The sequence below is a fragment of the Chiloscyllium punctatum genome, chromosome 26 (assembly GCF_047496795.1).
Source record: "Chiloscyllium punctatum isolate Juve2018m chromosome 26, sChiPun1.3, whole genome shotgun sequence".
Lineage (NCBI taxonomy): Eukaryota > Metazoa > Chordata > Chondrichthyes > Orectolobiformes > Hemiscylliidae > Chiloscyllium > Chiloscyllium punctatum.
This window is the reverse complement of record NC_092764.1, coordinates 3,441,124-3,465,187: the sequence shown is the minus strand read 5'-3', so window position 1 is coordinate 3,465,187 and position 24,064 is coordinate 3,441,124. Positions and strand designations below refer to the sequence as shown.

At 45.0% G+C, this 24,064-nt stretch overlaps 1 protein-coding gene across 3 annotated transcripts in view; it reads right to left on the bottom strand.

Moving 5' to 3' along the window:
• The window catches only part of kiaa0513 (KIAA0513 ortholog), a 173,303-nt gene that overhangs the window by 122,935 nt on the left and 26,304 nt on the right, over window positions 1-24,064 (bottom strand). For 2 of the 3 annotated variants that reach the window (XM_072595780.1, XM_072595776.1), the window contains exons 1-3: window positions 19,098-19,130; window positions 18,022-18,464; window positions 12,358-12,457 (exon numbers count right to left, since the gene is read on the bottom strand). In XM_072595780.1, the coding sequence (XP_072451881.1) occupies window positions 12,358-12,457; window positions 18,022-18,464; window positions 19,098-19,115 (561 nt within the window). In that variant the 5' untranslated portion in view covers window positions 19,116-19,130. Of the gene's footprint in view, window positions 1-12,357; window positions 12,458-18,021; window positions 18,465-19,097; window positions 19,131-24,064 lie in introns of those variants that run through there. The other variant, XM_072595777.1, reaches the window with a different exon arrangement.

Sequence of the window (24,064 nt, the reverse complement as noted above, 5' to 3'; positions counted from 1 at the left end):
GTGTGAAGTCATTCACTTTGGTAGGAGTAACAAGAAGATGGATTACTGGGCTAATGGTAGACTACTTGGTAGTGTGGATCTTGGTGTCCATGTACACAGATCTTTGAAAGTTGCCACCCAGGTAAATAGTGCGGTGAAGAAGGCATATGGTGTACTGGGCTTTATTGGTAGAGGAATTGAGTTCCGGAGTCCTGAGGTCATGTTGCAGTTGTATAAGACTCTGGTGCGGCCTCATCTGGAGTATTGTGTGCAGTTTTGGTCGCCATACTATAGGAAGGATGTGGAGGCACTGGAACGGGTGCAGAGGAGGTTTACCAGGATGTTGCCTGGTATGGTAGGAAGATCATATGAGGAAAGGCTGAGGCACTTGGGGCTGATCTCATTGGAGAAAAGAAGGTTTAGGGGTGACTTGATAGAGGTGTACAAGATGATTAGGGGTTTAGATAGGGTTGACAGTGAGAACCTTTTTCCGCATATGGAGTCAGCTGTTACTAGGGGAAACAGCTTTAAATTAAGGGGTGGTAGGTATAGGACAGATGTTAGGGGTAGATTTTTTACTCAGCGGGTTGTAAGTTCACGGAATGCCCTGCCAGTAGCAGTGGTGAACTCTCCCTCTTTATGGTCATTTAAGCGGGCATTGGATAGGCATATGGAGGTTATTGGGCTAGTGTAGGTTAGGTAGGCTTCGGTCGGCGCAACATGGAGGGCCGAAGGGCCTGTACTGCGCTGTATTTTTCTATGTTCTATGTTCTAGATGGTACTTTCCAGTATTTGCTCCTCTTATTTGAGAAGATAATGTTTATTCCTTTGCTCTGTAACCGGTTCAGTGTTGGCCGACGTTTCAGTTTCTATTGCCTGTTATCACTGTCAATGGTCAGAGCAAACAACATGTCATGCCCATGAGTACACCACCTTTAGATTGCTGATGATGCAATACCAGAATTGGCAACTAGAGGCCCTCAGTCAGCCATGGTAATCTCTCAAAACAGGAGAGTCACTCAACTCTAAACGTTAACTCTATTTTCTTCCCATAGATGCTGCCAGACCTGCTGAGTTTCTCCAGCAATTTCTGCTTTTCTTTCAGTTCTGTGTTTTATTTTAATAGCAATCTCACAACCTGCATTGTAGGAAAAGGCCATTCAGCCCAACTAATCCATGTCAACCATTAACTTCCCCATAAGTAACTATCCAAAGGGCATTGAACTGCCCTATGTTGTTTATCATAGGGGTAATGGAATATAAGAGGAATGTTTTGGTACAGTTGTACATGGCATTGGTGACAGGATTAACCTTAGGGTTAATGAATACCTCTGGAGTATTATTCGGTTTTAATCTCCTTATTTAAAAAGGGATATAATTGCATTGGAAATAGTTCAGGGAAGGTTCACTCTTCCCAATAACTGGATTGCAGGGCAGTTAGAAGATCATAAGCTATCAGAGCAGAATTAGGCCATTCAGCCCTTCAAGTTTACTCTGCCATTTGATCATGGGTGAAATGTTTCTCAAACCTATTTCCCTGCCTTCTCCCTGTAAGGAGAAAGTGAGGACTGCAGATGCTGCAGATCAGAATCAAGAGTGTGATGCTAGAAAAGCACAGCAGGTCAGGCAGCATCCGAGGAGCAGGAGAATTTCGGGCATAAGTCCTTCATCATCGCCCCGATGAAGGGTTTATACCTGAAACGTCGATTCTCCTGCTCCTCGGATGCTGCCTGATCTGCTGTGCTTTTCCAGCACCATTCTTCTGCCTGTAATCTTTGATCCTTTTACTGATCAAGAACATATCTATCTCTGTCTTAAATATGCTCAATAATGTGTATCTTATGAGGAAAGTTTAGGCAGATTGGGCCAGTATCCATTGGACTTCAGAGGACAAGACATAGAGTCATAGAGATGAACAGCACAGAAACAGACCCCTCAGTCCAACCCGTCCATGCCAACCAGTTATCCCAACCCAATCTAGTCCCACCTGCCAGCACCAGGCCCATATCCCTCCAAACCCTTCCTATTCATATACCCATCCAAATGCCTCTTAAATGTTACAAATGTACCAGCCGCCACCACATCCTCTGGCAGTTCATTCCATTCACGCACTACCTTCTGCATGAAAAAGTTGCCCCTCAAGTCTCTTTTATATCTTTCCCCTCTCACCCCAAACCTATGCCCTCTGGTTCTGGGCTCCCCGATCCCAGGGAAAAGACTTTGTCTATTTATCCTATCCATGCCCCTCATAATTTTGTAAACCTCTATAAGGTCACCTTTCAGCCTCCGACGCTCCAGGGAAAACAGCCCCAGCATATTCAAACTCTCCTTATAGCTCAGATCTTCCGACCCTGGCAACATCCTTATTCTTAGACATAATCTTATGGAAACATACAAGATGCTGAGGGAACCTGACAGGATGGCTGTTTTCCTATGACTGAGAGATAATAAGACATGGGAGCTGAAGCAAGCCATTCTGTTCAGCAAGTCCACTCCTCCATTCAGTGAGATCATGGCTGATGTGATAATCCTCAACTCCACTTTTCTGCCTTCTCCCCATAACCTTTGATTCCTTTATTGATTAAAAATCTGCCTATCTCAGCCTTAAAAAAAACTTAATGACCCAGCCTCAACATCCCACTGCAATGAAGAAGTCCACAGATTCAATACCATCAGAGAAGAAAATTCTCAACGGTCTTAAATGGGTGACCCCTTATTCTGAGGTTAAATCCCCTGGTCCCAGACTATCCCAGAAGAGGAAATAACCTTTCCACATCTACTCTGTCAAGTCTCCGAAGAATCTTTCTTCAATAAGGATGAGTGGAGATCTGACTGAAATGTCTAAACTTCTAACATGGCTCAATAGACTTGAAGCAAGGAAGATGTTTTCCCTGGTGGAGGAGTCGAGAACAAAGGTCACAATGTTAGGATTTGGGGTAGGCTTAAGATGAGGCAACATTCTGGTCTCCTTCCTGTTGGAAGGATGTTGTGAAACTTGGAAGAGTTCAAAAAAGATTTACAAGGATGTTGCCAGGGTTGGAGGGTTTGAGTTATAGGGAGAGGCTGAATAGACTCGGGCTGGTTTCCCTGGAGCGTCGGAGGCTGAGGACCTTATAGAGGTTTATAAAATCATGAGGGGCGTGGATAGGGTAAATATACAAAGTCTTATCCATGGGGCAGGGGAGTCCAGAGCTAGAGGGCACATGCTTAGGGTGAGAGGGAAAAAATTTAGGGACAGCGTTTTCATGTGGAGGGTGGGGCATATATTAAATGAGCTGCCAGAGGAAGTGGTGGAGGCTGGCACAATTACAACATTTAAAAGGCATCTGGATGTGTACATGAATAGAAAGGATTTAGAGGGATATTGGCCAGGTGCTGGCAGGTGGGACTAGATTGGGTTAGGATATGTGGTCCGCATGGGCGAGTTGAACCGAAGGGCCTGTTTCCATGCTGAACATGTCTATGACTATGTTAGTGAACCTGTGGTACAGTGGCTCAGTGGTTAGCACTGCTGCCTCACAGCACCAGGGACCCGGCAGCAGTCACTGAGTTATATCAACAAAAGAGATTTTAAAGGCCTCACGGGTTGGGGGAGACAGCAGGAATGTGACTTTGAGACACAGGATCAGCCATGACCATATTACATGGTACAAAGGGTCAGATGGTATAACCTAGCTCCTAGTTTCTATATAGTAAGGTCACCTCTCATTCTGCTAAACTCCAATGAGTACAGAGTAGGAGAAAATGAGGACTGCACATTCTGGAGTGTGATGCTGGAAAAGCACCATAGATCAGACAGCATTCGAGGAGCAGGAAAATCGATGTTTCGTGCATAAGCCCTTCATCAGGAATGGGCTTGTGGCCTGGGATCTGAGAGATAAATGGGAGGGGGTTGGGCTGGGGGAGGTAGCTGGGAATGTGATAGGTGGATGAAGGTGGTAGATTGGAGAGGAGGGTGGAGCGGATAGGTGGGAAGGAATATGAACAGTTCAAGAGGGCAGTGCTGTCTTGGAGGCTTGGGACTGGGATAAGGTTGGGGGGGGCGGGGGCGGGGGCGGGGGCGGGGGCGGGGGCGGGGGAGGTGGATGAAGAAACTGGTGAAGTCCACATTAATCCTGTGTGGTTGCAGGATCCCATGGCGGAAGATGAGGTATTCTACCTCCAGGCATCGGGTGGTTAGGGATTGGCGATGGAGGAGGCCCAGGCCCTGCATGTCCTTGGTGGAGTGGGAGGGGGGGTTAACATGTTTGACCATGGGCCAGTAGGGTTGGTTGGAGTGAGTGTCCCAGAGATCATTCTCCGAAACAATCTGCAAGTTGGTGTCCTGTCTCCCTAATGCACAGAAGACCATATCGTGTGCAATGGATACATTAGATGACGTGTGGGGAAGTACAGGTAAAATTGTGTCTGGTGTGTAAGGACCCTTCGGAGCCTTGGACAGAGGTGGGAGGTGGTGGACCTGACACGGGTGTCGAGGAGGGAATGGTCTCTCCGAAATGCGGACAGGGGTGGGGTGGGAAATATATTTCTGGTGGTGGGGTCTGTTTGTAGATAGCAGACATGGCAGAGGATGATGCGATGCATCAGGAGATTGGAGGTTGGTGAGGTGGAAGGTGAGGAGCGGGGGGGGGGGGGGGGGGGGTCTGTTCTTGTTGCATTGGGAGGGGTGGGATTCAAAGGCAGAGGTGCAGGAAATGGAGGAGATGTGCCCTGTCGACCACTTGGGGGAGAAATTGAAATCTTTAGGATGTTCTTTGGTGGAATTGGTCATCCTGGGAGCAGATGCAGTGGAGGCAGAAGAATTGGGAATAAGGGATGGCATTTTTACTGGAGACAGGGTGGGAGGAGGTGTAGTCCCAGTAGCTGTGGGAGTTGTGGGTTTGTAGTAAATGTCTGTAGTTAGTTGGTTGCCGGAGATGGAGATGGAGAGGTCCAGGAAGGGAAGTGAGCCACTACCCATTTGGTTTGGAGGAAGTGGGAGGATTGGAAGGAGAAGTTGTTAAGGGTGAGGACCAGTTCAGCCAGGCAAATGAGTGTGCCAGTAGAAGGTTACTGGCTAGGACAGCGGGAGAGGAAGAAATGGAGGACTTGGAGGCCTTCATCGTGGCAGACTGATGTGTACACGGACTGGATGTCCATGGTGAAGATAAGGCATTGGGGGCCAGGGACACCAAAAGTCATGGAGGAGGTGAAGGCTGTGGGTGTGTCCGAGCATAGGTGGGGGAGTTCACGGACAAAGGGGGAACAGGACAGTGTCAAGGTCAGTAGAGATGAGTTCGGTGGGACAGGAGCAGGCTGAGAACAATGGGTCGACCAGGGCAGTCAGGTTTGTGAATCTTCAGAGGGAGGTAGAATCGGGTAATGTGGAGTTCACAGACAATGAGGATGGAGGCTGTGGGTGGGAGATCCCCAGAGGTGGTGAGGTTGTGGATGGTCTGGGAGGTGATGGTTTGGTGATGGGAGGTGAGGTCATAGAACATAGAACATTAGAGCGCAGTACAGGCCCTTCGGCCCTCGATGTTGCACCACCCTGTGAAACCAATCTGAAGCCCATCTAACCTACACTATTCTATTCTCGTCCATATGCCTATCCAATGACTATTTAAATGCTCTTAAAGTTGGCTAGTCTACAAGTATTCTTGATGAAAGGCTTTTGCCCAAAATGTCGATTTTCCTGCTCCTCGGATGCTGCCTGACCTGCTTTTCCAGCACCACTCTAATCCAGACTCTAGTTTCCAGCATCTGCAGTCCTTGTTTTTACAACTATTGTAGGCAGGACGTTCTACGCCCCTACTACTCTGAGTAAAGAAACTACCTCTGACATCTGTCCTATATCTATCACCCTTCAATTTAAAGCTATGATTCCTCATACTATCCATCACCATCCGAGGAAAAAGGCTTTCACTGTCCACCCGATCTAACTCACTAATTATCTTGTATGTCTCAATTAAGTCACCTTCTTCTCTCTAACGCAAACAGCCTCAAGTCCCTCAGCCTTTCCTCATAAGACCTTCCCTCCACACCAGGCAACATCCTAGTAAATCTCCTCTGAACCCTTTCCAAAGCTTCCACATCTTTCTTATAATAGTGACCAGAACTGCATGCAATACACACCAGAGTTTGGTACAGCTGCAGCATGACCTCATGGTTCGGAAACTCGACCCCTCCACTAATAAAAACTAACACGCTTAACAGCCCTATCAACCTGGGTGGCAACTTTGAGGGATCTATGTACACGGACACCGAGAACTCTCTGCTAATCTACACTACCATTCCTGTTACTCCTTCCAAAGTGAATCACCTTACACTTTTCTGCATTAAACTCCATTTGCCACTTCTCAGCCCAGCTCTGCAGCTTATTTATGTCCTTCTGTAACCAACATCCTTCAGAACTATGCAAAACTCCACCGACCTTAATGTCATCCTCAAATTTACTGACCCATCTTTCTATGCCCTCATCCAGGTCATTTATAAAAATAACAAACAGCAGTGACCCCAAAACCAATCCTGTGGTACCCCACTAGTAACTGAACTCCAGGATGAACATTTCCCATTAACCACCACCCTCTGTCTTCTTTCAGCTAGCCAATTTCTGATCCAAACCGCTAAATCACCCTCAATCCCATGCCTCTGTATTTTGTGCAATAGCTTATCGTGGGGAACCTTATCAAATGCCTTATTGAAATCCAAATATACCACATCAACCACTTTCCCTTCATCCACCTGTTTGGTCACCTTCCCAAAGAACTCAACAAAGTTTGTTAGGCACTACCTACCCTTCACAAAACCGTATTGACTATCTCTAATCAACTTATTCCTATACAGACAATTATAAATCCTATCTCTAATAACCCTTTCCAACACTTTACCCACAACAGAAGTAAGGCTCACTGGTCCATAATTACCATGGCTGTCTCTACTCCCCTTCTTGAACAAGGGAATAACGTTTCCTATCCTCCAGTCTTCTGGCCCTATTCCTGTAGATAATGATGACATAAAGATCAAAGCCAAAGGCTCTGCAATCTCCTCCATGGCTTCCTAGAGAATCTTAGGATAAATCCCATCCTCGGCCCAGGGGCTTTACCTATTTTCACACTTTCCAGAATTTCTAACTCCTCCTCCTTGTGAACCTCAATCCCATCTAGTCTCATTGCCTGTATCTCTGTATTCTCCTTGACAACATTGTCCTTTTTCCAGTGTGAATATTGACAAAGAATATTCATTTAGCGCTTCCCTTATCTCCTCTGACTACATGCACAACTTCCCACTACTGTCGTTTATTGATCCTAATCTTATTCTAGTCACTCTTTTATCCCAAATATACCTATAGAAAGCTTTAGGGATATCCCCGATCCTATCTGCGAACAACTTCTCACGTCCTCTCCTCACTCAGCTTAGTTCTCTCTTTAGGTCTTTCCTGGCTGCCCTGTAACTCTCAATTGCCCTAAATGAGCCTTTACATGTCATCCTAACATTAGCCCTTCTTCTTCCTCTTGACAAGAAGTTTAACTTCCTTAGTAAACCGGTCGTGATTGAGGGGGCAGTAGGAGTAGGTGTCTGTGAGTTGGCGCCTGGCTTCAGTAGTGGAGAGGTCAGTGCGCCAAACTACCACCGCTCCCTGGTGATGTTGGGATTGGAACGGGGGGAGTGAAGGGCTGTGCGTTGCAAAGGGTGGGTGGTTGGAGTGGGTGAGGGAGGGTGGACAGGTTGAGGTAGTCTATGCCACGGCAGCAGTTGGAAATAAAGAGATTGAGGGCAGTGAACAGGGCAGCACGGGGTGTCCAGGTGGATGGAGTGTGTTGGAGACAGCAGAAAGGGTTCCTTGGAGGGTATGTGGGTGTCTTGATGGAAAAGGTTGGCTCAGAGGCGGAGTGGTCACGTTGGAACCTTGAACATTTCTTCCACCACCTCCCCAGACCTCCCCCTCACTGAGGATGAACATTCAGTCCTCAGCAAAGACCTTACTTTCATCCCACTACACTCCCGGATTAATGAGTTTGTCTTGTGTTGCGACCTTGAACATTTCTTCCGCTGCATCTGCCTCCGAGCCCACTTTTTCCATCAAGACTCCCACTCACTCTCTGAGGAGCCCTTCTCCCAACTCCAACACACCCTATCCACCTGGACACCCCATGCCAACCTGTTACCTGCCCTTGACCTCTTCATTAGTAAAGGGAGGTCATGCCTGACAACCTGTTGGAATTTTTTGAAGAGGTAACAAGTAGGTTAGACCAGTGGATGTGGTCTATCTGGACTTTCAAAAGGCCTTTGATAAGGTGCCACACGGGAGGCTGCTGAGCAAGGTGAGGGCCCATGGTGTTCGAGGTGAGCTGCTGGGATGGATTGAGGATTGGCTATCTAACAGAAGGCAGAGAGTTGGGATAAAAGGTTCTTTTTCAGAATGGCAGCCGGTGACGAGCGGTGTCCCGCAGGGTTCGGTGCTGGGCCACAGCTGTTCGCATTATATATTAATGATTTGGATGAGGGAACCGGGGACATTCTAGCGAAGTTTGCCGATGATACGAAGTTAGGTGGACAGGCAGGTAGTACTGAGGAAGTGGGGAGGCTACAGAAGGATCTAGACAGGTTGGGAGAGTGGTCCAGGAAATGGCTGATGGAATTTAACGTGAGCAAGTGCGAGGTCTTGCACTTTGGCAAAAAGAATAAAAGCATGGACTACTTTCTAAATGGTGAGAAACTTAATAAAGCCAAAGCACAAAGGGATCTGGGAGTGCTAGTCGAGGATTCTCTAAAGGTAAACATGCAGGTTGAGTCTGTGATTAAGAAAGCGAATGCAATGTTGTCTCTTATCTCAAGAGGGTTGGAATATAAAAGCAGAGATGTACTACTAAGACTTTATAAAGCTCTGGTTAGGCCCCATTTGGAGTACTGTGTCCAGTTTTGGTCCCCACACCTCAGGAAGGACATACTGGCACTGGAACGTGTCCAGCGGAGATTCACACGGATGATCCCTGGAATGACAGGTCTAGCATATGAGGAACGGCTGAGGATACTGGGATTGTATTCGTTGGAGTTTAGAAGATTAAGGGGAGATCTAATAGAGACGTACAAAATAATACATGGCTTTGAAAAGGTGGATGCTAGGAAATTGTTTCTGTTAGACGAGGAGACTAGGACCCGTGGACACAGCCTTAGAATTAGAGGGGGTCATTTCAGAACGGAAATGCGGAGACATTTCTTCAGCCAGAGAGTGGTGGGCCTGTGGAATTCATTGCCGTGGAGTGCAGTTGAAGCCGGGACGCTAAATGTCTTCAAGGCCGAGATTGATAGGTTCTTGTTGTCTGGTGGAATTAAGGGCTACGGGGAGAACGCTGGCAAGTAGAGCTGAAATGCGCATCAGCCATGATTGAATGGCGGAGTGGACTCGATGGGCCGAATGGCCTTACTTCCACTCCTATGTCTTATGGTCTTATTTCTAACTGTTACCGTGATATAGGCCGCCATAACCCGTCCAAGCCCCTCCCCCACTCCAACCTCCCACCTTCACTACGCGCAACTCTCCACTCCCTCCACTCCAACACCAACATCAAACCAGCAGACCCGGGGTGGGGGGTGGGGGGTAGCGGGAGCACTGCGGTAGTTTGGCACACCTCTACACAGCTGAAGCCAGGTGCCGACTCACAGACACTTCCTCTTACTCCCCCCTTGACCATGACCTCACCTCCCAAACCATCCACAACCTCAACCTCATCACCTCTGGGGATCTCCCACTCACAGCCTATAACCTCAGCTCGAATTCATGTTGCTTGTCTGGGACAACACTACTATTATAGGGCAAGCCAAACAGAGAACAGCCAGGGAATTCCTAGAGGCATGGCACTCATCCACAGACTCTATCAACAAACACATCGACCTGGACCCAATATACCGGCCACTGCAGCAGACAGCTCGAACTGACAACCGGAAGCGGCAGAGACAGGCCACTATAAATACCGGAGGAAACAGCACAGAAGTGCTTCACAGGAGGCTCCCAAGCACTGAGGATGTCACCTAGACAGGGGATGAAACGTTTGCAAGACAAATTCCCAGCTCGGCGAACAGAACCACAACATAAATCACAATAAAACTAGCATCCAAATTCACCCCTCATTCCTCTCAACGCTACTGAATATAGTTTTAACTGATCCATTCCCCTGCAATACATTAGTCCTGCCATCTCAGGAAACAGTCTGGTAAACCTCGTCTGCACTCCCTAATAGCTACAACATCATTCCTCAGATAGGAGATCAAAACTGCACATAATACTCCAAACGTGGTCCTACCAGTGCCCTGTACAGTTGCAACATGACATCCCTGCTCCTGTACTTGAATCCTCTCACAATGAAGGCCACCACACCATTTGCCCTCTTCACCACCTGCTGCTCCTATGTGTGTTTACTTCATCAGACTGGTGTAAAGGTCACTCAGGTCTCATCACTCAGCCCCTTTCTCAACCCATCACCATTCAGTAATAATGCTCTGACCTGTTTTTGCTATCAAAATGGAGAACCTCACATTTATTACACCCACTGCTTCCCCTTCGTCTATCCTGCTTGTTATCTCCTCAAAGAATTTCAATATATTTGTCAGGCATGATTTCCTCTTCATGAAGCCATGATGACTCTGCTTGATGATATTATAGTAGCTAAATGATCTGCTATTATATCCTTTATCATAGAGCAGAGGATACAGTTTCAAAATCACAGGTATCTCATTTAAGATAGCGACGAAGTGGAATTTTTCTCTTAGATTGTTGTGTATCTTTGATACTCTCTGCTCAGAGAGTGGGGGGCAGATTCATTGAATATTTTTAAGATTGGGTGGATAGAATCTTGTAAAGCAACCATGTACAAGATTATCGAGGTAGATCGGAATGACCTTATTGAATGGTGGAGCAGATCTGAGGACAAAGTGCTCCTAATTTGTATGTTCATATAATTACATTTACATTGGGTTGAACAATTTTAGATCATAGTATATGCCCAAATTGTTTTTTAGAACACAGAGCAGTACAGCACAGTTCATGCACGTTGGCCCTCAATGTTGTGCCGACCATTTATCCTACTCTAATATCAAACTAACCCACATACCATTCATTTTACTATCATCCATGTGCCTACCTAAGAGTTGCTTAAATGTCCCTAATTCTCCGACTCTATAACCATCGCTGGCAGTGCATTCCACGCACCCACTACTTTCTGAGTAAGGAACCTACCTCTTACATCTCCCCTAAACCTTCCTCCAATCACCTTAAAATTGTGCCCCCTTGTGATAGCCATTTCTGCCCTGGGGAAAAGTCTCTGACTATCCACTCTATCTAAGCCTCTCATCATCTTGTATCTCTCTATAAAGGTGCCTCTGACCCTTCTTTGCTCCAATGAGAAAAGCCTTAGCTCCATCAGTCTTTTCTTCATAAGACATGTCCTCCAGTCCAGGTACATCATGGTTAATCTCCTCTGCAGCCTCTCTGAAGCTTCCACATCCTTCTTATAATGAAGCGGTCAGAACTGAACAGAATATTCCAACTGTGGTCTAACCAGGATTCTATACCGCTGCAGCATTACCTCACTGTTATTAAACCCAATCCCCCTGCTAACGAAAGCCAACACACCATATGCCTTCTTATCAACCCTATCAGCCTGGGTGGCAACTTTGAGGCATCTATGTACATAGACCCCAAGATCCCTCTGTTCTTCCACACTGCAAGAATCCTGTGTTTAACCCTGTATTCTGCATTCAAATTTGACCTTCCAAAATGAATTTCTTTGCTGATTATTTGTTCCTACTGCTTCTCTTTTCTATTTTTGGATGTCAGTGATTCAGGATTCTGCTTTTCACATCTCCTCTCCACACTCCTTTTCATTTCTTTAACTTCTTGACCCATTACCACTCCCTTTGGCCCTGACACGTCAGTCCCTCATGCACTCCACTTGACTTACACTTTCATTTTCTTTTTGCTTCCCTCCCTCCTCTCACTTCAACTTACTCAGAATTTATTGCATTGCTACCTTTTTCTAATTCTGATGAAAATCTCAGCTCTGAGATGCTAACTATATCTCTCTGTCCACAGATCTACTAGATCTGTCGAGTAAACCTGCCACTGTCTGTTTCATATTAAATCAAGTGATTGAAAAGGATATTGGACATGCAGATCCGATTATCAAAAGTGGTTCACCATGGGTACAACCCATATTTCAGGAAAGCAAATGGCCAACACTTATTCCAGTGTATATTGTGTTACCACTTGTATTAGCTTCAGAATAAATCACCTGCCCCAAGGGTGGTGACTAAGTCCCCACTATTCCACCAGAGGCTATGCAATTGCCTAAAAATCATTATAATCAGTAATTTCGCAAGTTGCCCCATCCTTATTCGCACCTGGGCACTAACGTATTTTGCAAACCACTCTCTGCCTTGGCTGTTTTCCTCAGAACAGAGTTCCCCAAATCGAGCTTTCTCCTCCTGGTCAATTTCTTGCCTGCAACATGAGAATGGGACAAGAGTTAGTTTTGATAGAAATCATTATCTGAGACAATTTCCTTGCTTTCTCCTCCTGCATCACCCTGCTCTCTCCTCCATTCTGGTCCCTTGCACCATATTTCACAGTCCTATGTCTTGTTTGAAACTTAGTTGACACCATAAATTGGAAGTGGGGATGTTTGCTGATGATTGCATAAGGTACAGCATCATTTGCAAATCCTCAGATACAGCCTGTGTCCAAATGTCCAAATGAACAATTTCCAGGTTTGGGCTGACAATTCGCAAAAAATATTCGCTACACATAAATGCCAGGAAATGACCATCTTCAACAAGACAGAATCTAACCATTGCCCCCTGGCATTCAAAGGCTTTACCATAACTGAATTCCCCGCTTCTCTATTGACCAATGGGGACCATATAAACACTGTGGTTATACAAGCAGATCAGAAGATAGGAATCCTGCAGCAAGTAACTCACTTCCTGAGTTATTCAAAGCCTGTCTACCATCTGCAAAGCACAAGTGTAGAGTGTAATGGAATACTTCCCAATTGAGTGGATGGGTGCAGCTCCAACAACATTCAAAACGCTCAACACCATCCAGAACAAAGCAACCCATTCGATGAACACCATATTCAGCACTGGCGCAAAGAGTGTGTAATGGGAGCCATCTACAGTAGACTTGTCTGATTGGCAGCCCTTGGGTAACAGAGCTGCCCAAGGGGTCCTATCCTTGGCCATCCAGAATTCCAAAGACAGGATGCAGAAGTGGAAAATTCTGTACAGAGATGCTGTCCAATCAGAGGCTGTTTGTCTTCTGCAATTCCAGACTGCCTGGTGATTGCACCAGCAGCAACTACAGGAGAGAAACAGCCTCTGATTGGAAAAGTGCAAACAGGAACAGTTTTGTTGAACCCAAAGGCTATACATTAGGAACAGTGAAAGACCACAACAGGAAGCTCTGAGCCAGGGCAAGTCGACCCTCTCTCCTTCCAGTACAACTGCCTCTCTGCTGAAGGAGGCAGACAAAAGGCAGAGAGTAGTGCCTGGTGCCAGCATGTGTAAGTAAATGAGGGAGGGGGGCGTGAGTGAAAATGACAGAACAGAAAGTAAAGTGACAAGAAAGGGTGAATGTAGGTATATATATATATATATATATATAGAGAGAGAGAGAGAGAGAGAGAGAGAGCGGGCAAAGGGTGTAGAGAGAGGTATAGACAGCCGTACAGAGAGAGAATTATGGAGACAGGGAGCGGGAGAAGGAAGGTGGGAAGGGAGAAACAGTGGAAGGATTGGGGCAGGGAGAGAGTAACAGCAAAGGAAAGATTTAGAAAGAGGAAGTGTCAGGGAGAGAGGGGATGACAGTGAGCAAGGGAGTGAAAGGGAAAGTGAAAAGAAATGAAGGGGAAGGAGTGAGGGAGTGAGAAGGAGTGTGTAAAGGATGAAAAGGAAGAGTGTGGAGGATGGAATGAGATGGAGAACATGAATGATAGAAGAAGCTCTCCCTCTGTTCACTTGTATTCCTACATAGTTTATGTCCTCTGCAAACCAAGATACATGACTCTCTGTCTCTTTATCCAAGTCATTCCTATACATCGAGGCCCCAGCACCGATTCTTACATCATCCTACTATTTAATGTCTAATTTATTCCTACACTCTGTATCTAACCCTCTATCCATAATATATGACCCCAAGGAGTCTCATCTTTTGTAGTCACCTTCTATGTGGCATTTTATGTTTTGAAAATCCAAGTATATCACATCTACTGATCATCCTTTATCTATCTTATCAGTTATATTCCTGAATTTAATATGTTTGTTAAAGAACATTTTCTTTTTGTAAAACCAATGTGACTTACTCTAATTATAATATGCTTTTCTAAGTGCATTCTTAAGACCTCCTTAATAATGGATTCCATCACTTGGCTGATACTGATGTCAGGCTAATGGGCCAGCAGTTACCTGTTTACCCCCTCCCTCCCTCCTGTTCGGAATAACAGTGTTACATTCACAAAATAACTGTAATGAAGAAAATAATTAGATTAAAAAGTGATAAATCCCCAGACCAAATATAATCTTCCACGGTTCTCTCCTCAGAAACCAATCCTTGAGGCTGAGAAATTGGACATGCTCAAGAAAGGTGAGAATGAGAAACCAGGGAATTCTGGAGCAGCTAGCTGAGTGTATCATGTCACAAAATTACTGGTGTCAATATATAAGGATGGAGAACTGAACATCTAGAAGATTTTCAGCTGTTCAGAGACATCAGGATAGACTTGAAAATGGTGAGCTTCAAAAAACTATGACATTGCTGTGAAGCACTCGGAATGTCCTGCAATTCTGATATGAAAGCAAATTTTTAAATTCTTCCAAACTGTAGCCAACTGAACGTTGATGGGAAACCATGGGACTGGACAGTGTCCTGGATACTGCAGGGAGATCAATCAGCATGGAACTGGACACTGTCCTGGAAACAGTGCAGGGAGATCAATCAGCATGGGACTGGACACTGTCCTGGAAACAGTGCAGGGAGATCAATCAGCATGGGACTGGACACTGTCCTGGAAACAGTGCAGGGAGATCAATCAGCATGGGACTGGACACTGTCCTGGAAACAGTGCAGGGAGATCAATCAGCATGGGACTGGACAGGGTCCTGGAAACAGTGTAGGGAGATCAATCAGCATGGGACTGGACAGGGTCCTGGAAACAGTGCAGGGAGATCAATCAGCATGGGACTGGACACTGTCCTGGAAACAGTGTAGGGAGATCAATCAGCATGGGACTGGACACTGTCCTGGAAACAGTGCAGGGAGATCAATCAGCATGGGACTGGACACTGTCCTGGAAACAGTGTAGGGAGATCAATCAGCATGGGACTGGACACTGTCCTGGAAACAGTGTAGGGAGATCAATCAGCATGGGACTGGACACTGTCCTGGAAACAGTGCAGGGAGATCAATCAGCATGGGACTGGACACTGTCCTGGAAACAGTGTAGGGAGATCAATCAGCATGGGACTGGACACTGTCCTGGAAACAGTGTAGGGAGATCAATCAGCATGGGACTGGACACTGTCCTGGAAACAGTGTAGGGAGATCAATCAGCATGGGACTGGACACTGTCCTGGAAACAGTGCAGGGAGATCAATCAGCATGGGACTGGACACTGTCCTGGAAACAGTGTAGGGAGATCAATCAGCATGGGACTGGACAGGGTCCTGGAAACAGTGCAGGGAGATCAATCAGCATGGGACTGGACACTGTCCTGGAAACAGTGCAGGGAGATCAATCAGCATGGGACTGGACACTGTCCTGGAAACAGTGCAGGGAGATCAATCAGCATGGGACTGGACACTGTCCTGGAAACAGTGTAGGGAGATCAATCAGCATGGGACTGGACACTGTCCTGGAAACAGTGTAGGGAGATCAATCAGCATGGGACTGGACAGGGTCCTGGAAACAGTGTAGGGAGATCAATCAGCATGGGACTGGACACTGTCCTGGAAACAGTGTAGGGAGATCAATCAGCATGGGACTGGACACTGTCCTGGAAACAGTGTAGGGAGATCAATCAGCATGGGACTGGACACTGTCCTGGAAACAGTGCAGGGAGATCAATCAGCATGGGACTGGACACTGTCCTGGAAACAGTGCAGGGAGATCAATCAGCATGGGACTGGACACTGTCCTGGAAACAGTGCAGGGAGATCAATCAGCATGGGACTGGACACTGTCCTGGAAACAGTGCAGGGAGATCAATCAGCATGGGACTGGACACTGTCCTGGAAACAGTGCAGGGAGATCAATCAGCATGGGACTGGACAGGGTCCTGGAAACAGTGCGGGGAGAGTTTTCACCCAGAGTTTTCACAAGAACAAACCACCTGATGAAGGAGCAGCGCTCGGAAAGCTAGTGCTTCCAATTAAACCTGTTGGAGTATAACGGGTGTTGTGTGATTTTTAACAAAGCAAAACAAGCCAGTGATCAAGGGAATAGGATAGGAGGGATGGAATGAACATGTAAAGCTCTAGTACTCCAGAACCCAGACTTGGAACATTTCCTTTTGCTTCCCTTTGTTTTAATTCAGAATGTGGACATTGCCAGCTGGACTGGCTTTTATTGCCCATCCCTAATTGCCCAGACGATAGTTAAGAATTAACCATATTGCTGTGGGTCTGAAGTCTCACATGTTTGTCAGACCAGGTAAGGGCTGCAGTTCCATCCCTGAAGTACATTAATGAATGAGATGGGTTTTTCTGACAATCAACAATGGTTTCATGATCATTGTTACAATCTTAATTCTGATATTTATTGAATTTAAGTTCTACCATTTATGATGGCAATATTCAGATATGGGCCCCCAGAATGTTACTTCAGTCTCTGGATTAATAATCTAGCAATAATACCACTTGGCCATAACTCCTCTTCATGAGAAGATTATAGAGCAAACTGACCTGTTGATATGCTAAACTAACACACTCTGAAAGATATCAAGGAAAATCTACTATTGTTACCTATTACTGGTGACCTTTTTATTATTAATTACCATCTAGCTGACAGTTTTCTTGGTATTTTATCCCCATTCTCATGGGAGGTAATGCAGGAACTGTAAAACACGTGTTAGGCCACAGCTGGGTTATTGAGTGCAGTCTCATCACCATATTACAGGAAAGACATAATTGCTCAGTAAGGAAAAATAGTGAGAATATTGCTGTGGCTTGAAACTTACATGTATGAGAGAAGACGGGACAGGCGAGGGTTGACTAGGATTTCTTCAGAATACAAGCAGCAGCTCAAGGGTGACTCAGGCAAAGTGTACAACCTAATGAGGGGCTTGGATAGGAAAGACCTGCTTCCCTTAGCAGAGAGATCAATTTCCAGACGACACAGTTTTCAGGTGATGAGGAGGAGGATTAAAGGAGACACAAGGAATATGTTTTTCATCGAGAGGGTGGTGGACGTCTGGAATTCACTGTCCAGTTTGATGGTTGAGGTGGAAACCCTCAATTTATTGAAAAAGAACTTGCTTCAGCATCAGAAGCAGACCAGGGCAGGAAAGTGTAATTAGAACAGGTGGCCAGTTTCTTTTTCAGCTGATGCAGACATGATGAGCTGAATGTCCTTTTTCTGTGTGGTTACATTACTGTGTTTTTTTTTGAGGATATATTTAATTAGCTATCAATAGTTCATCCAAGTAACTATCCTCAATGTGTCAGACTAAACAGTGAGTATCAGCAAACTACTTTGTCACTTGTACACAACCAGCAACAGTCAATTGGTAGACTACCTCCAGAAATTTCTACTTTTACATCAGGAGCATAGTCTGGTTTTCCTAAATTGGTTGAGGTCAGCTGCTTTAAAAAACTAAAGCAAACCAAGCATCTGCTGGTTTCCATGTTTCAGTTACGTTGAGCTTTTGGAGGAGATAAAAATACATTTTTAATTATGAATGGGGTGAAGTTTTGAATTATTAAAGGTGCTACATTGACCATGCCAGAACCAAGAAAATTCTACAATGCTGCGGTGCTACAAATAGCCAAGCTCAGCTCTCATTCTATGCTTACCTTCCACTGAAGATTTTTTCAACATATCTCCTCATGAATTCTCTGCGTTCTAATGCTGCCTCATCAACCAACACCGAGTCTGCACTTTGACGTGAAGAAAAGGATTCATTCGATGAAGCTCTCCTGGAAGTGTCCCAGGTTGTGTTTGTTGGTGAATCCTCCAGACCATTGTCACTATCAGCAGAGTCAGTGTCATCACTCTCGGTCCTGCCCGTCCTTTTGCTGCGCCCATTGCTGATGACTTTGGTTAAACAAAGTGACTCATCCTTGATCATATCGGAATCAAGACCTTCAAGATTCCCAAGGGGAACATCCTGGGTACTCATTCTGTATAACACAACAATTGTGGGCTTTACATCAAGTTCCAAATGGTTCCAGTAGTCTGTTATTCCATCCAGCAGCATGGACCTCCATTGTACAGCAGCATTCGCTCCATGGTCAGCCTGCAAGCATATGAAAATACAGATTCTGCAGCTGAACAAAACCATATAGAGTTAAATTGGAGAACATGGTTTGTATCAGTTTTCTCAGCTGATGTGATGACATTATCTTAAATAAGGTAGCTTGTGATTATCAAATTAAGCACTTTCTATTTCAGAAATCTAGAGCAGTATAATGTGGCTTAGATGCAAGGTAAAGCTTCCTCTACACAGTCTCCATAAAACATTCCCAGGACAGAGACAGCAACGGGTTACATACAGAGTGAAGCTCACTCTGCACTGACCTCATCAAACACTCTCAGTTTAGATAAAGAGTAAGGTTCTCACTACAATGTGACAATGTTAGATGAGCTAGGTTTAGCTTAGTCCTGCAGACACATCTCCGTTAAGAGTTTGAATCATGGAACAGTTACAGCACAGAAGGAGGCCATTCGGCTCAATATATCTAAGCCAATTCTCTGCCTCAGCCACTTAGTCAGTTCTAAGAAAGGTCAAGGGCACATTCTATTTAAAAATAGAAAATACTGGAGAAACTCAGTAGGTCAGGCAGCATCTGTGCAGAGTCAGTTAATATTTTGAGTCCAAAATTACTCTTCTAAAGTCTATTTAACTGAAACCAAGAAACAAAACATGTACCATCACATCTGAGTGCATTCTATCAGCTAGTGAGAAAGACACAGATGAAGAAATTTTCAGGGAACTCAGACAAAAGTGTAAAAATACAGTCTTTATAATGGAGGATTTGAAGTTTTTTTTTATTTGTGAGGGCATTGCTGGCTAGGCCAGCATTTATTACCCATCCCTAATTGCCCAGTAGGCAGTTCAGAGTCATCCATGTTGCAGTGGGTCTGGAGTCACATGTAGGCCAGACCAGGTAAGACTGGCAGTTTTCTTCCCTAAAGGACATTAGTGAACAAGATCGGTTTTTTTGACAATCAACAAAGGTTTCTCATTACTAGACTCTTAATTCCAGATTTTTCTTCTATTGAATTCAAATTCCACCATCTGCCATAGCAGGATTTGAATCTGGGCTTCCAGGAGATTACTGGAGTCTCTGGATTAACAGGAGAAAGTGAGGACTGCAGATGCTGGAGATCAGAGCTGAAAATGTGTTGCTGGAAAAGCGCAGCAGGTCAGGCAGCATCCAAGGAGCAGGAGAATCGACATTTCGGGCATGAGCCCTTCTTCAGGAATAAGGAGTGTGCGCCAAGCAGGCTAAGATAAAGGTAGGGAGAGGGACTTGGGGGAGGGGCGTTAGAAATGCGATAGGTGGGAGGTGGTTAAGGTGAGGGTGATAGGCCGGAGTGGGGGTGGGGGCGGAGAGGTCAGGAAGAAGATTGCAGGTTAGGAAGGCGGTGCTGAGTTTGAGGATTGGGAGAAATCTGAGTTCATCCCTTGTGGTTGGAGGGTTCCTAGGCGGCCCTCCAACCACAAGGGATGAACTCAGATTTCTCCCAACCCTCGAACTCAGCACCACCTTCCTAACCTGCAATCTTCTTCCTGACCTCTCCGCCCCCACCTCCACTCCGGCCTATCACCCTCGCCTTTACCTCCTTCCACCTATCGCATTTCCAACACCCCTCCCCCAAATCCCTCCTCCCTACCTTTATCTTAGGTGCTTGGCACACTTTCCTCATTCCTGAAGAAGGGCTCATGCCCGAAACGTTGATTCTCCTGTTCCTTGGATGGTGCCTGACCTGCTGCACTTTTCCAGCAACACATTTTCAGCTCTCTGGATTAACAGTCCAGTGATAATACCACCACGTCATTGGCTCCCCCAATTATCCTAATATAGATCAGGGTTGTAATGGTATAGAAAGTGAAGAGAGACAAGAGTTTCTGAACTGTTCAGGAGAATTTTCGACATCCATATATTACCAGTCCAACAAGGAAGGTGGTACTGCTGGAATGAAAGCATAACTTCTGGAGGAACTCATTAGGTCTGCTCAACAGGGCTGGCAGCACCTGTTCAGCCATGAATTTCTCTCGTACTTCCTGTTTTATTCCAGATCTCCAGCATCCACAGTACTTTGGTTGGATTTAAGGCACTGCTGGATCCAGTTATAGGGAATTAGGTGGAACAAGTAGAGCAAGTGTCAGTGGGAACATTAAGAGGGCAGTGATCATTGTATTGTAACATTTAGATTAACTTTGGGAAAGATCAAAGTGGCAATCTGGAGCACCAATTAGAGGAGGATCAATGGATTTACATCTTGTTTGAATTATACTCTTAATTTTCTATTTCCCTGCCTCATTCATCCTGCCAAAATTAAGACTTCACACTTCGCTGCATTCTTTGATTCGAGTTAGAAATCACACGACACCAGGTTATAGTCCAACAGGCTTATTTTGAAGCACTAGCTTTCAGAGCACTGCCCCTTCATCAGGTAGCTGTGAAGCAGGATCATAAGACACAGAATTTATAGCAAAAAACCATCCTTTGGTTAGCCGATAACCTAATGGTTCTATCACTAGACCATTAATAAAGAGATCCAGGTAATATTCTGGAAACCTGGGTTCAAATTCCGCTTTGGTACATGGTGGAATTTGAATTGAATAATAATCAATTTGCCTTCCTCGCCTGATCTGGCCTACATGTAAACTCCAGATCCACAGCAATGTGGCTGACTTTGAACTGCCCACTGGACAATTAGGGATTGGGCAATAAATACTGGACCAGCCAGTAACACCCTCACCTCTTGAATGAATAAAAAATATTCTTCTGCCATGTGTGCATGCGCTCCACCAGCTTGTCTATGTTCTGCTGAAGACTATCACAATTATCCCCTCAGTTCGTAGATACTTTCAAGTTTGACTCTATCACTGATACAAAACAGGAAAAGCAGTGATCCTAACACTGGACCTTAGGGAACCTCAATATAAGGTTTCTTTCAATCAGAAAACAACGACTCAACACAACTCTCTGGTTCCTGTCACTCAGCCAGCTTTGTTCCCAGACTGCCCTTTTATTCCACAGTATGAGACTTTCCTGGCACTTAATCAAATATATTTTGGAAGTCAGTCTACAGATCAACTATGCTACTCATTTTAACCCTTTCAGTTACCTTAACTACTCAAGTTAGTTAAAACAATTTGCCTTTGCTGAATAAATGCTAGCTTTCCTAAATTAAATCAAGACTTGAACAAGAGTATAACTTTTGCAATTCTAAGTCCTCTAGTATCTCCCACATCAAAGGAAGATGAGAAAATTAAGACCACAAATTCCACCCTTACTTCCCTCAGTATCATCAGATGTACAGTTCAGGTTGTGGTAACTCTTTAATTTTAAATATACCCAGGCTTTCTAGTAGCTCTGATGTTGGGCTAACTGCCTCTAAACTCCTGTTTGCTCTCCCTCTCTTGAAAAGCAGTGTTACATTTGCCAACTCTCAAACATTTTCTGTTCACAAATCTAAGGAATTAGGAAAGTCATAGCCACAGAGCAAGTGGCTTCTAGCTCTTGTTTTTTATAAACTATCAGCTTTTAATCTTTTAAATTTCTATATTCCTTTTCCTCTAATAATATTAATTACCTTAATTTCCTCCCTCTTTGTTGCCCTGGGTTACCCTGTATGAAGCAACATGTTTCCTCTACAGTAAGTCAGAAATTAAATACTTGTTCAATGCCTGCGCCATTTCCTCTTCATCTGCTGTAATTGCAGTCTCTCCTTTTAAGGAACAAATATTTAGTTTAGCAAATAGCTTAAAGCACCTGGGAAAATTTCAGAATGTCACAAGTGCTTTACAAATATACACTCTTGTAATATTGGACAGATAAGTGCTAAAAGATGATTCTTTGAAAGTGGCGAGAACAGAATAACAGCAGGAAGTCGCTTTTGGCTACACTCCCAGTTGTGATACAGAGATACCAAAGAATGGACTTAACCCAAATGACTCAGTGGTTCAGTAATTCTCAGATGTGTAACCTAGTTTAGCCTGTTGGACAGTTTCATACCCACAAAGTAGAGAGAAAACCATACATGCCTATTCATATTGTTTATCCAACAAAATCTTTGTAAATATTGTGTCTTGCCCTAAATGCAGATTTCTGCAGCTCTTAAAGAGAAAGTAAGGGGATGAATCAAATAACTCTACTATCCTTGAGTCACCAGAGAGCATCTGGCAAAGTGTTACATACGTGGGCTCTCCAAGTTTTGTCCATTTTTAACTATTCAGTTCAGCTCTTGCACAACTCCCAGAATGATGCAATTCTCTAACTCTCCTTAACTGGTCACAAAACTTCAGTCAGTGATACTTGCTGTTTTCAAAGCTAAAGCTTGCTGGTGATTGAATTATACTCACCAATGTTCAGTCCTAGGAATCACTAATTGGTTTTCTAAAGTGATGAGCTACAGAGACAAAACTTTGATCATAGATACACAGTGAAAGGTAATAAGTACTGTAGACACACAGACAAGATGGTAAAAGAGGGTGAGGTGTGGCATTGTTGGTCAAGGACAGTATTATAGTTGCAGAAAGGATGTTTGGGGACTCGTCAACTGAGGTAGTATGGGCTGAGGTTAGAAACAGGAAAGGAGAGGTCACCCTGTTGGGAGTTTTCTACAGGCCTCCGAATAGCTCCAGAGATGTAGAGGAAAGGATAGCAAAGACGATTCTCGATAGGAGTGAGAGAGACAGGGTAGCTGTCATGGGGGACTTCAACTATCCAAATATTTACTGGGAACACTATAGTACGAGTACTATAGATAGGTCAGTTTTTGTCCAGTGTGTGCAGGAGGGCTTCCTGACACAGTATGTAGACAGGCCAACAAGGGGCGAAGCCACTTTAGATTTGGTACTGGGTAACGAAACCCGACCAGGTGTTAGACTTGGAAGTAGGTGAGCACTTTGGTGATAGTGATCACAATTCTGTTATGTTTACTTTAGTGATAGAAAGGGATAGGTGTAGACCACTGGGCAAGAGTTACAGCTGGGGGAAAGGCAATTACGATGCGATTAGGCAAGATTTAGGAAGCATAGGATGGGGAAGGAAACTGCAGGGGATGGACACATTAAAAATATGGAGCTTATTCAAGGAAAAGCTCCTGTGTGTCCCAGATAAGTATGTACCTGTCAGGCAGGGAGGAAGCTGTAGAGCGCGGGAGCCGTGGTTTATGAAGGAAGTGGAATCTCTGGTCAAGAGGAAGAAGAAGGCTTATGTTTAGATGATATGTGAAGGCTCAGTTAGGGAGGTTGAGAGTTACAAGGTAGCCAGGAAAGACCTAAAGAGGGAGCTCAGAAGAGCCAGGAGGAGACATAAGAAGTTGTTGGCGGATAGGATCAGGGTAAACCCTAAGGCTTTCTATAGGTATTTAAGGAGTAAAAGAATGACGAGAGTAAGATTAGGGCCAATCAAGGATAGTAGTGGGAAGTGGTGTGTGGAATCAGGGGAGATAGGGGAAGCACTAAATGAATATTTTTCGACAGTATTCACTCTAGAAAATGACAATGTTGTCGAGGAGAATACTGAGATACAGACTACTAGACTAGGTGGGATTGAGGTTCACAAGGAAGAGATATTAGAAATCCTGCAGAGTGTGAAAATAGATAAGTCCCCTGGGACCGGACGGGATTTATCCCAGGATCCTCTGGGAAGCCAGGGA